The 13,170-nt window shown below is 42.1% G+C and overlaps 1 protein-coding gene across 8 annotated transcripts in view; it reads left to right on the top strand.

The window, feature by feature from the left end:
• The window catches only part of rapgef2b (Rap guanine nucleotide exchange factor 2b), a 112,614-nt gene continuing 99,444 nt past the window's right edge, over nt 1-13,170 (top strand). For all 8 annotated transcript variants that reach the window (XM_083981295.1, XM_083981291.1, XM_083981293.1 and 5 more), the window contains exon 1: nt 1-750. In XM_083981295.1, the coding sequence (XP_083837421.1) occupies nt 682-750 (69 nt within the window). In that variant the 5' untranslated portion in view covers nt 1-681. The remainder of the gene's footprint in view (nt 751-13,170) is intronic.

Consider the following 13,170-nt stretch of genomic DNA (forward strand, 5'->3'; position numbering starts at 1 on the left):
GCACAGCAGCAGGAGCGGCGGCGGTGGACCTATCCTCACTTTTAGACCCGTTAAATAATGCTAATATAATGAATACTTCTCAGTGAGTGTATCCGGGGTCTACCTCTCATCATGGACGCCAGGTTGTTGTTGACGGGTTAAGTGTTAGCTCACTTTTTTGTTATGTTTGTGCGGATCCTTACACGGGATTTTCTTCTTTTCGTCGCTGCAAGCAGAAAGCTGAAGAGACAAGGAATGGCTTTGATGAACGCTGCTGGCTTGAATAAAAAAAGGGACATTTTCCACGTTAGGTTAAATAGTTTATAATAATAAGAGACTGTTTTGAGCACGCGCTTGGTATTAAAGAAGTTTTTTTTCCTCCCGGTGGGACTGCCGGGTTTCGGCTCCGGCTTAGCAGAAAAGACAGACAACCCCCGAGGAGACCGCTCGGCTCCGGCTGTCTGGCTCCAGTCGTGGCCTGGGTCCGGGCACTCCCAGCCAGCCCCAAGCTTATCCGCTCGCATCGGAGCACAGGCGACAAGAATAAAGCGGCACGGCCGGCGAGGAGACTTGTGTCGTGTGGTGTAGCTAATATCCCACCACCCTGCCCTTGGATATTTATAAACGCCGTTTCCCTGCTCCTTCCCTCCTCACTAAAGGATAAGGAATTCACTATCTATCCAGACGGCGTCTTCCAAAACAATGGCGTCTTATGTGGATAACAGCTTTCGGCAGGCTGTGATGATGAATCCGGCTGAAAGGACGCAACAGGTCAGTAAGACGAAATGACTAATTGCATTTAACTATTAATAGAATCCGCATTCTGGGTTTTTTCGCCCCCTTCTTCTACTCTCTGCAGTGTTTTTCCACTTAGTTGCCACATTTGTAACGCTGCAACATCCGCTACCCCAGTGTGTTAAACTGCTGCAAGTGTTTTCTGTGCAACTGTTGCCATTCAGCTAGTACTAGGTAGTGTTACGTACATGGCTACATCCCGCTAAGCCCTCTATCAGCACAGATAATCAAGGGCACTTAACGTAGCTGGAGCTGGAGCTGCAGCCCACGGTGGGAAATTATAAGCAACTTTTTAACAGTATATGTCTGGGTTTCCTTTGCTTTTTTTCTTCTAATTCTTCTTCTTTAAATGACTTGGGTGTATCATAGTTATGCATTTTGCAAAACTGCATAAAGATTGGTTGCAAACATGAGTGTGTAAAAGGCACAGATTGGGGCTAATCCTAAATTAGCCATTAGCCCATGTAAGCTTACCAAAACAAACCTCACCTCTAATCATTTATAACAAAGGAAGGCATAGTTTAAAGATTGATTATGACCTACTTTTGATATTTTCTTTGACTTTTCTTGTTTTTTAAATCACCAGTGGTGCAGTGGAGTTTGAATTACTTCCACAGCTCCATACAGTCACTGTGTCAGCTTCAGTATCATCTGATAAATGTCAATAGCTTCCTCTGGGAAGTTTGTAGTGCTGGTTGGAGGTACTATGGATGTAAATGCTGTGGGCTGTGGTTATTACCCCAGAGCCACACACACAAACACTCATGTCACTTTGTCTAGAATATTAGCAGTTGTTACTGTAACACAACACAACACATCCAGTTTGGCTCCAAAGATGGTTTTAATTCACTGGAGCACTTCCCATGCTGCACTGCACTGCACATGGATACTGCTGCATTAGGAGAGGCTTTACACACAATGGGCAATCAATAGGCCACCACTTAAACCAGTGGGGCTGCAGTTTAGTGGCACTGCTCTCTATCCCTCTATCTGACATCGAGGAAACAATTATGGTGTCATTGATGACTTGTTAACTGCACCGGGCTCATGGTCTTTTACAGCTCCACGTATAGGCTGTGATTTGCATATAGGAGTCAGATACCATCGTGCTTCAGGAAACAAAGATGGTCAAACAGAATGTGGCTCATGTCATTAGATGTAAATAAGCAATTAGTATTTGCGTATTTGATCCTTTGATTGTGTTATAGATTACTCTTTTATACTCTAATATACACACGTAACATTTCTTAGAGAGCACTGCTTGTTTTGTCTTTATATTCAGTTATTGATCCATATAGGGCTTATAGGTATACATGGCACTAAATAAAAAAAAAAAAAACTTCCTGTTAATTGCCCTATTAGGTAACCTAATTGTTTCTGTGGTTCAGAATTTTGTATTGACTTTAAATGTGAGTCATCGAGTCAAATTGTTTGCAGTTTTGCAGTTGTGGTGGTGTGTAATTGTTTCCCTTTGTTTCATTTTTTCCCACTAAACAGGTGATTTTCTCAGCTGGAAATAGTCGCTGCTGATTCTAGTTTTGATGATGTTCATTTTTTCTTTTCTTTTTTTTTTTTTACTAAAAACAAGTTGTTCTGCACTTTCCCCGACTGCTGATGTGGAAGTGAGAATATGATTCAAAGCAGCGAGTCAGTGATACATGTGATACAACCTAGCTTCATGCTGCCAACACCTGAAAGAATTTATAGTGCGTCAGCGACATATCAAAGTCTGAATGGCGTTTCTGCGAACCGAATACGCCAACCTGCAATGAATATGTGAGAACATATGCTCAGAGTTTCTGAGCTGGAAAGTAGTTTAATTAAAAGATCATGAGGCTTGAATAAAAGCTGTCCTACTGGGATACTTGAGTTACACAAAAAAAAGTGGTATACTGGAGCCGTGGTATGAACCCGTGCTGCGTCATAATACAAATATTTCATTCAGAATGTCTTTGATATGGACAGACAGGCATAAAGCAAAGTGTGATGTTTTAACAGAATTAGAAAAGTCTGTATGAAAAGACAGCATCCATATTGTTTTCTAGCTGCAGCCCACAGCACGGATGTGTCTGTGATTATTCTGTAGAGAGTCCACAAGACACTTTTGTGATAAGTGAGAAGTCGTTTTCGACATTTATCTTCATTGCAGCGAATATCATGTGACTGTGTGCGTGCCTCTGTTGGTCTCCGCTTGGGTGTGTTTCAATAGCAGCACCGTTCCTGGTGTTCTTTTCAAGTGTCCGGCGAATGTGGCGGCTGACACACTTTATCCTAATGGTGTTGGCAGGGCCTCTCTGTCAGGATTAGCTAACGGCTACAGGGATCTGTCTTTATCGCTCAAGACTGACCACAGTGGGATTTGACCCTCCGCCTCACCCCATTGTCACATGGCAGGCTAAATAACTGACCACTTGACAGCTAGCGTTCACACCGGCTTTGTCAGTTGTTTTGAACTGTAACTGGAGGTGCACAGAAATCTTTGACAGTGGATTAAAGAGGCAGAGGAGAGGAGGGAGGAGGGTGACACAGTTCCTCTGTAAACCACTGCTGCACATTTCTGCAGCTGTGATATGAATTAAGATAACATGGCATGGCTATTTGATCTGTAATTTATTATTTTTTTCAATCATGCATTTGGGGGAAAGTTACATCACTGTGAATGCAAGAGTATGCAAGTATCTCTCTAACATGCAGTGTGGTGCTCAGTGCACCCTGGAAACATGTTATGAATTTGTGATCCTCAAGATTTTAAATGATTTAAAAGGAACAAGATTGAAGCACCTTTCAGGCCACAAGATGTATTCAGGCTAGTCTCACATTTTAGTTATTTTCAATTTCATCCTTAATTGGGTTCTTTCATCTTGTAGACTCAATCAAGTCAAGGTTCAATCATCTTAAAAGGGCTTCTCCACTCGGGGCCCTCCCTCCCTCTTCTTCACTATAAAAATGATGGCAGGGCAGATACGTTATTAGATTTCACTGTGACACAATGACAGCAAGTCTGCTTCAAGAGGCGAGTTCGCCTGTCGTTTTATTTCAGAGCAGATTATTTAAAATCCAAATTGAAAATGTTATCGATCAGAGATGCAGAATTGATTTTTGTCTGTCTTGAAACGATCAAGTAGCAACACCGCACATCTTATCAAATTTCGGTGGCTGCGTCATGATCTGTTCTCACATCACTGCCAGTTGCATATTGTGCATTTTCACTGCTGGTCGGACAAAACAAGCAGTTTGTTGAAGATGCCTCTTTCAGCTCTTATTGGCATTTCCCACCATTGTATCAGTCATTATGTAATAATAGCTTCAGTAGAAGAAGGTGTGTTCAACATCAAACATGGACCTTAGGCTTTGTCTGTTGTGGTATCGATGACATGTTTGTTTATTTGGTCACTAGGTGGGAGTTTCTCTTTCGTCAGCTGTAGAAATCCTGCACTGCCCCAGCACTGAGATCTGGCTTCTCTCACCAAGTTATACGTGCTTGTAATGTTTTTGTAGCCTCAGTATTTCATAGTTGGAGCATTTGCATGTACACAGGACGGTCCATGGAACTGGCTTTTCACCTTTCACTTTCATGCTGTGCTTGTATCAGGAATAGTTTTTTTTTTTATGTTGTTGCATAGGTGATGTCATTACGTCCTATACGGAGGTATTGAATTGCACCAAACTGCATGTTTTGATGCAGCATCCATGTCCTTATCTGATCATTCAAGTGTGTGTCATGATGAAGGACCAAGAGTAAGAAACCCAATAAGGAAGCAATGAGTGAAATTGCTCTCTGTAGCCCTGACAAAAGCAGGAATCAGCATGCACCTGGGCCGTCTGTCGTGCACAGATGAGCACTTCTGCTTTCGCCGCTCTGTTTATTTTCAGCAAGTAGCTTGGACTCAGGACAGACATCTCTCCTCTTGTTTAGCCAGGTGGCAAAGCTAAAGGCCACAAACGACGACAGCCCTCCCCTGCCATGACCCTGCTTTAAGAGCTTCAGAGCTGGAAGGACAAGCTGTCTACTTTACATTGTTTCCACATATTCTGGACCTAAGCCGGAGAGCAGCTCTGGTTCGCAGTGTCTGTACGCAGACAAAGGAGGAAAACAAATTGCAGTGTGGCATTTAGTGGGCACTGAGTGACGACCCCTATGACTTTCCATGAATAAATGCACAATACATTTTAACGTCTAGGCCACAAGCCGGCCATTATCTAAAGAAGCCAACAGGATGGAAATTAAAGATCCTGCTAATGTCTAATATTCAAAATGACACAAATTTGCATATATTTGGAGAATGGTTATAACATGATAGAGACATGTTGTGTAGAAGAAAAGCGTTGCATGCAATGGGAAAAGTCTTGGAAGTTAATTACAACAACAAGGAAATTGCAATTTATAGTATTATTATTTGGATTTCTTGATACAGTTGAGGGAGTAAATGTTTAATGCAAATACTGTATAACAATTTGAAATTTAGGAAGTAGATTATAATAAATATGAATAGTTATGCAAGACATTTGTTTACAATGTTGGCTGTAGATAATAAAACATTATTACATTACTTCACATTACCTCAACTCTGGCCCTTCCAGCCTGAACACGGTGCAGCCCATAATCAACCTGTGCAGGAAGCAGTTGCTACAGGTTGTAAAAAGACTGATGAGCTCCGAGCTGCCCCGTCTCTCAGCATCCTGCTCAGTACAATCAGACAGAGGAAAAGCGTCAGGATGCTCTTTGAACTCGAGCAGGAAGAACAGAACAAAAAAGAAAAGCCTTCCCCCCCCGAAGCTGCTTTTGCTTTTTTTGCTTTTCTGAAACTGGGTGTTGTTTTGTAACTGTCTTCCTATTTTTGTCAGGGCATCAGAAGCATGCAAACGTCTATTTAAAAACCCTCCGTATCACTGTCTCACAAAGTAGGGCGGACGTCTGTGGCAATTTTCTTTTACTTAGGTCTTTACGGTGTAATTTTCCCAGGCAACACAGGTTTTTTTTTTTTTTTTTCCTAATTCTCCAGAACTGCGATCTATCTTGTAAATTTTAGGTGCTTGCTTGCCTTGGCGTTTGGCTTGTAATGTGCACTGCAGCGCTAACCCCTGTAGAAGAAAAAGTGATGTCACATGTTATTTTTGTGTTGAAAGCGGAGGCCGAAGTGGTTACACACTCCGCGGTCACAGTGACGTATTCCTCCCAGTTTAAATACAGGGGGATGATTTCAGGAAAAGGAAGAAAGAAACAAATGCACCAATGTACAATACGCACACACAGAGGAGAGGACCAGCGCTGCTTCTGATTGGTGCATTTGAATCATGCTTAATTTCACATTCTTTTGTTTTATAGTGATCATAATAAAACATAGTGCAGACTAGTGGTCAGCGGGGTCATAAAAGCTATTGATTATTGAGTTAAAGGCATCGATTTTTCAGTGTTACGACTGAACAGGGAGCAGCTGATGAAAAGATCTCATCTTAAATCAAACATATAGGCTACTGTACATCCTCGTCACTGTGGGAGCTAGCTGGTATTTATGATGCTTTTTACAGTTTAATTGTACCGATACATGTCCGATAGGATACGAGCCAGGAGATATTTGCATTCCAGGAACAGTTCCTTACTGTAATACACCACCACTGTGTTTGTGTTGCCCCGTGTGTGCCTGTTACTCCCTTAAATCTAATAACGAAGCGACCAATCCAGGGTAGTTAGTGTTTGAACGCACCACTGAGATTGAAGTGAGTTAAACGCACACACACACACTGCGCCTTTTCATCCCACGAGGCATCATTTAGCACAAAAGCAAGCTCGAGCTCTTAACCATCGTGTATCTACCTCTGTGGTTGCACTGATACATGTTTTTATTCACCTATGACTAAGGTAGGTGGATACTAATGTCTTTTACAGTACAGATATAGACACAGAAACCTGAAACATCATTACAGTCTCAGATATGAACGCCTGATGTTAATCACGGATGACAATTTGCATTCCAGGTGTGATACTCTGAAGTAATTGACTTTTCTGTGTACTTTAGCTCCAGGCGGCAATTTTCTGTGAACAATCCGATAGTTTGAGAGAGAGTTAAGAGAGAGATTACGAATCCTATTCGGTTGTTGCTCTGAACACAGACCTGCAGGGATGTGATATGCCGTCTGCATTGCATTCTGGTCCATTGAGGCCACGGAGACAGCAGGCGGCTTTGTCTCTTGTGCAGCAGGTTTCTCTTCTGTACGGCTCATGAGCTGCGACTGCTGTAAAATACCTGAAAGGCTCCACCAAGGTAAAAAAAAAAAAAAATCCAGTGCAGATTAAATGTGATACCGGGCGCCCTCTCTTTTCCAGATCAGTAACAAAAGGAGTCCGCAGCCCCTACTCAGTTTTTTTAAATTTTATTTTTAGTGCTTAGAAAAGACTTTCTGACGATGGTTGAGTCGATTCGTCCTCAGGAGGTGCGTGTGAAAAAAAAAGAGCGTTCATTTTCGCAGAGGTTTGCAAAAGTCTCCTTGATATCCCTCAGCAGAATCATATCAGTGTTCCTCTTCCAACAATAGAGGGTGAGAGGAAGTTAAAGTAACACAATTTGTAAAATGTTGATCCAGAGACCCCATGCAGGCTCCCGAGTTGCTTACTCTGCGGTCTTCTCTCTGCTGTACTTTTATTTTCTGGCCTCACTGAGGGATCACTTCAGGTTATTTTCATGTTTTTCACTTTGATCTGTTGTGTTGCACATTGTTATTTCTTGCTCTTTTATAGGTCACCATGTAAAAGCGATCTCTTGTTTCAACATAAAACACACAGAAAAGTCAAAATGGGGTTTTATTTGACTGTAAATCTGAGTTAATGTTGTCAGATAGGTCGGGGATGCTGCCTTCATGGTCACACTGTACATTTGTTGTGACTGAATTACACAGATCCTAATGTCAGAGGCATGTTTCAGTTCCTTATGTTCGCATTCCTCGAGATATTTTTAAAGCAAAGAAAAACAGCTCTGGAGTCGAGGCTCCAGAAATTCCACTGGTCCTCGCAGCAGAAGGCAACAGATCTCATGCCACTGAGCGACCACAGTCTTTACATAACTTAGCCCGAGACCCACTTGGCCGCTCGGAGAGCTTAAAGAATAAACCATTCCTGACGTGCAATATTTACATGACCGCTATTGAGTTTCGCTGCGCGCCGACTGACCGAGGCTGTCGTTATAGGAAGCGTCATTCCTGAATGAGATTTTGGAAATTCCAGCAATCGGAAAAAGTGATGCCTAGGCTACGTTACAGAAAAGACTGATAGCACAAACTCCAGTGGGATATGTCTTAATCTATGGCTGACATTAAAATATCACTTCAAGGAGACAAAGATGGCGTTTAAGCTGTTAAACTGAAAGGAATATGTTTTAGGGAGTCGGCCCTTCACCTGTAACGGTTGTAACGTGATTGATGTAAACAACCAGCAGATGTCTTTGAGTGAGTTTGCTTTTTAGCTTCACTCTGGTGTATAATCTGCCGTGTAATCCTCCCTCACGGAAGAACTGCTCAGACACTGACGTGGATCAGATGGAGAGCTGATTAATTTGTGTGATTAGAGATCTCTTAAATCCCAGTATACGGGTTCAACATGCAGCTAATGCTTGTTTACAGTATTTGTAACAATGGCACTTCAAAGATGGCTGCTGCTGCTGCTGTTGCACACACACAGAGTGAAGACCAGGGCAACAAACTGTTTTTTTGGCAGGGCCGTGTGTAAACAAATTTATAATGCTATTGTCTTTGTAGATTTTAATTAGGAGATGAATGAGTCTCGCTTTTTCTTTTGCATAAATTAATGTTTCACTCCTTAATGATCAGGGTGAAGTTAATGTTTACATTCTGCGTAGGTTGAAATTAAAGATTTTCTCTCATGCCGATCAGTCAGTGTAGCGTCGTCTTGTTTAATTACATTCCTGTGTCGACCTGTTTACTATCACAAGTGCTTTTTTTTTCCATCCTATGAGAAAACACCCAAGTCATTGGCAGCTTCTTGGCACCACAGCCAGCTTCATTAGCATCTTGGCTCTACAGTACGTACGTGTTTATACACTTGTAGGATCCGCGGGCCAATTTCATTAACACTATGGCTCTAGTGGATTGTTCATTTGCCTAAGTTTAAGGTATCAGCTTTTCTCACTGCACTGAAACATTCAAATCCTTCATAGCTCATGTATTGACATGTGTGATCCTTCAAGACTGATAAGCCTGCTGCGCTTATTATGTCTGTTTATGCTGAATCAGACTTAATACAGATACTGATTCACTTGTCTTAGCGTTTCCTTAGTTCAACTGATTTTTTACATGACTTGCTGACAAAAACAGACACATAAAAGGAACATGAAACTGTCCATCATAATAATGAAAGTTTGCAGTGTTTTCTCCCACATCACATCCAGTCATGACGAGTAATGTCAGGCAGTAATTATATACAAGGTCTGAGCTGAATAGACGACGACGAACACGGGACAGATCTGTTTACATTTTTATCAAGATACAGTGAAGAGCTCAGGCCGCACTTGTTGAAACCTCACACTCACAGCCATAGAGTTATAGGACTGAACCTGAAAGGGAGTTTCAGTGTCAGTTAAGCTGCTGGTTGTTATCTCAAGTAACTGAATAAGTGCTCGGTCTATAGAGCTGAAGTAATAATGAGAAATGCCTGTTGCAAAGCTAAAGGTGATGTTTTCAAAGAGCTTCTTTCCGTCAGCCATCTGTATACAGACAGCAGAGAATATTTTGCTTAAAAACAACATTAACAACTATTCCGTGATCAGAATAGCTCCCAATGAATGTAATCTTGATTTACTGAGACATCAGTTGACTAAATGTTTCACCTGATTACACAACAAACCAAATATTTTAGGGCTGTGCACATCCTGTGTTTACTGTCTATACTTTGGATTGTTGCACTCATTGTTCCAACAGTATGTAAACCTGCAATTTTTTTTTTTACTTTTCAAGTTTTTTTCTTTAGTTTTTAGAATAAAAAACGCAACAACCTGAATTTCCTTCTTGCACGGATTTGGCAAGTAGGCCTACCACTCTCCAAGTCAACACCAATGACGCAATGAAGTTAATCTACTTCCACCGGCCAATTGTGTGTCTGTATGCGAAGGAAGTCTCCACCCCCCCCACCTCCTTTCTAGTGTAAACAAATACACACTGCGCTGTGGGTGAGGGCTGCAGGAGTGTAAAGTGAAAGTGTGTGAAGATGGCAGATTAGAGAAGAGCCAATAGAAGGAACGCTTTGTGTGATAATCAGTCACGTCACTCAGCCGCGACTCGTCTGACCCAGCGGATCGTTTTACATTGGTTGGTAAAGAGTAAAGACCCAGCTCTAATGTTGACTCATTGCACCGGTTGCCGGTCGTGCCTTTTGATCCTAACGCGGCCCGTCGAGGCCTAATGCAAAGCGTGGTTTATTAACAGCTGTGCTGGTGGTAGGCAGGTGATTACTTGCCATGCGAGCTAAGAGAGGTGATTCATTACAAAGCTAGTATGAGCAAAAACAGCTGTCTGTGCTAATGGAGGCTGTTGTCAGAAGTGAAAACCGCTGCGGCTGCAGTCGTCGAGTCCTGCCAGCAGGAACGCGAGGGGGGCAGCGAAAGGAACGGCTTCGAACCTAAAGAGGGGAAAAAAGCCTCCTCACAACATCGTTTTCCCCCCCCGTTTATAAATCACAGATTAGCAATAGTGTTGTTCCACTTCCTGTGTGCACCGGAGCGGCTTGGTGTACCATATCTGTCTTGTTGAAACCTTATCTTTGTAATTGGTCCCCGAGGGTTTGTCTAACCTGTGGTTGGTCACGTTCCCAACCCTTCAGCCCTCCGTGCTCCTCCGTTGCCCATCGGGGGAAAATGCCCGTTCATTACCGAGGTCTCGACGTAATCTGATTCTCACTGGAATGTTTGACAGTTTCTCGCTGCTTCCTGCTTTCGGGAAGAAGGGGGATAATTATCGTAGCTCGCTTGAACCGAACCACCAATTACGTTCTCTCTCTCGAACGGAGTCCGGATCACTTTGGGTGCCAGGCGGGAGATTATCAGGACCCATTATCAGGGATCTTATGTGTACCCAGATTTTTTTTTTTTTTAGGACCTTCCCTCTGGAACAAGTTTGTGGAAACACATTAACCGCTGTGATGCAACATTCCTCTCACAGCCCCCGGTCGACACTGATTTCACACTGGTGACATTGTGGTATGCTTCTCCCGCTTCATGCCAGCAATGGTTTTGACTCTAAATGTCGTAATGTCCGTTGCATCCCAGCATCATTTATTAAACAGCATTATCTCATCTGTACCTCAGACCTTGACCAGGCTAATTGACACTTGCCTTGAGTGACCTCAGACGGCCGTCCGCTGCCAGACGTTTCCCCATATGGCCCTATATTTCCTTCACACTTGAACCCCTCCTGCTGGGAACAAAGCCTTTTCATTTATCATTCTTGCCATGACTAGCATACAAATCTCCTTATTTGTTATATGTAGCATAGAGCAAGTATCAAAAAACCAAGCTTACATAAGGCCACATTAGCAGTTCTTCTCAGAGGCGGCTAATGCTCGGACAATCTTCTTAAAGCAGTATTTGCTCATTTGTGATTGTGTAATTTTGGTCAGTCCCACTGTGAGGAATCTGTAAGTAAACAAAATGTTGAGTAAAGGGGATTTATTCTGAACTGTACAAAACACAATACGCACCAATCGATCACAGCAAAAATTAGCGCTTTTTGCAGAGTATGTGTCATAATGGCAGAGGCTCTGATGGTCTTACGGGGTTATTTACAGCAGAAACCTCAGCGCAGCGTGTGTGTGCATTTCCACAGTTGCATCATGCATCTTGCAGTTAATGTGGTTCTGTGTCTGCAGTGAGTAGTTATGAAATCTTCCTCATCATGGCTGATTAATCAGACACTGCTGCTTCCTCCGTGTGCAAAGTGAAATGTCGAGATTATGAGGAATGATTCAACCAAGGGCACAGAGTTATGATTGATGCTGTGGCCATGAAAAGATAAGAATTAGGCTGCGAGTGTGGTTTTTCTTTTTTGTAAATCACAAAGGCTCCATATACAGGACCAGTCAAAAGTTTGGACAAACTGTCTTATGCAATGGTTTTTCTTTATTTTATTACTTTCTACATTGTAGATCCATACTGAAAACATCAAAAATAAACACCAAAGTGTTAAAAAAAAAAAAGCAGAGATTTATATTTTATATTTTTTAATGTAGCCACCTTTTGCTTAGATAAGAGCTTTTCACACGCTTGTGATTCTCTCATCGGCTTCATGAGGTTGCCACCTGGAACGGTTTCCCAGCAGTCTTGAAGGAGTTCCCAGAGATGCAGAGCACTTGTTGGCTGTTTTGCCTTCACTCTCTGGTCCAACTCATCCCAAACAAATTCTCAATTGGGTTTAGGTCAGGAGACAGATAACACTTTTGTTTCAGTTAACACTTTTGTGTTTACTATATAATTGCATAATGTGTTTCTTCATAGTTTTGATGTCTTAAGTATGTAGAAAATAATAATAAAAAAAGAAGGAAAAACCATTGAATGAGATTGCTGTGTCCAAACTTTTGACCCATACTGTACATACATGCCTCATGTCTCATATTATTTACAGTATTTTCTCGATGGTGTTTCTTGACATTCAACCAAAATAACGTAAATATAAGTTGTTCTAAAAACCTTTCAGCTCAAGTGATAGATACTGTATGCATTACACACTTACTTTTCTAATTGAAGATTAAATTAAATACATTTCCTATTAATTACAATGTCAGATTCATATTACAATTGAGTTTGAATGACATATAGGAAAGAAAATTCCATTGTTATAGAGCTGGTTGACAGACTGGTGTGTTACATGACTTTATGAATACATCCTGACCGTGTCCATTGTGCCCTGTTCCAGAGTATACAGTCTTTATTTGCTGTTGTGTTAGTTGTCATGAAGTATGTGACTCACGTCGGGGCGGCGTTCTCATGTCCGCCCGGCCCTGCCCGGCCCTGCCCGCCTGTGTCGCTCCTGACTGCCTGCGGCTGTGTTATTATTGCACTAAACGGGGACTGCATTTGATTATAATTGGAGGGAAAAGATGCGGACCATTCAGGCATGCTTCCCTATATGCTCAGGCACTTTGAATCCAGCGAGTGTGGTGTGGACCCAACACAATGACTCCCTGTTACAACCAGCTTCTGCTTGTCAAAAACAGTTAAAATCACACCAATTATAGTGTCGCTGCAGTGGGAATAGCTGTTTTAGCTAAACTGTACCAAACTCCGATCGTGGACTTGCCAAGTAGACTTTAACAAAGCCTTGTATTATAGCCTGGTTCCACTTGAGTTACAGCCTAACATCGATCTAAATTTTACACAACAGTTAATGAATATTTGC

The sequence above is a fragment of the Trachurus trachurus genome (genome assembly GCF_905171665.1).
Source record: "Trachurus trachurus genome assembly, chromosome: 10".
Classification (NCBI taxonomy): domain Eukaryota; kingdom Metazoa; phylum Chordata; class Actinopteri; order Carangiformes; family Carangidae; genus Trachurus; species Trachurus trachurus.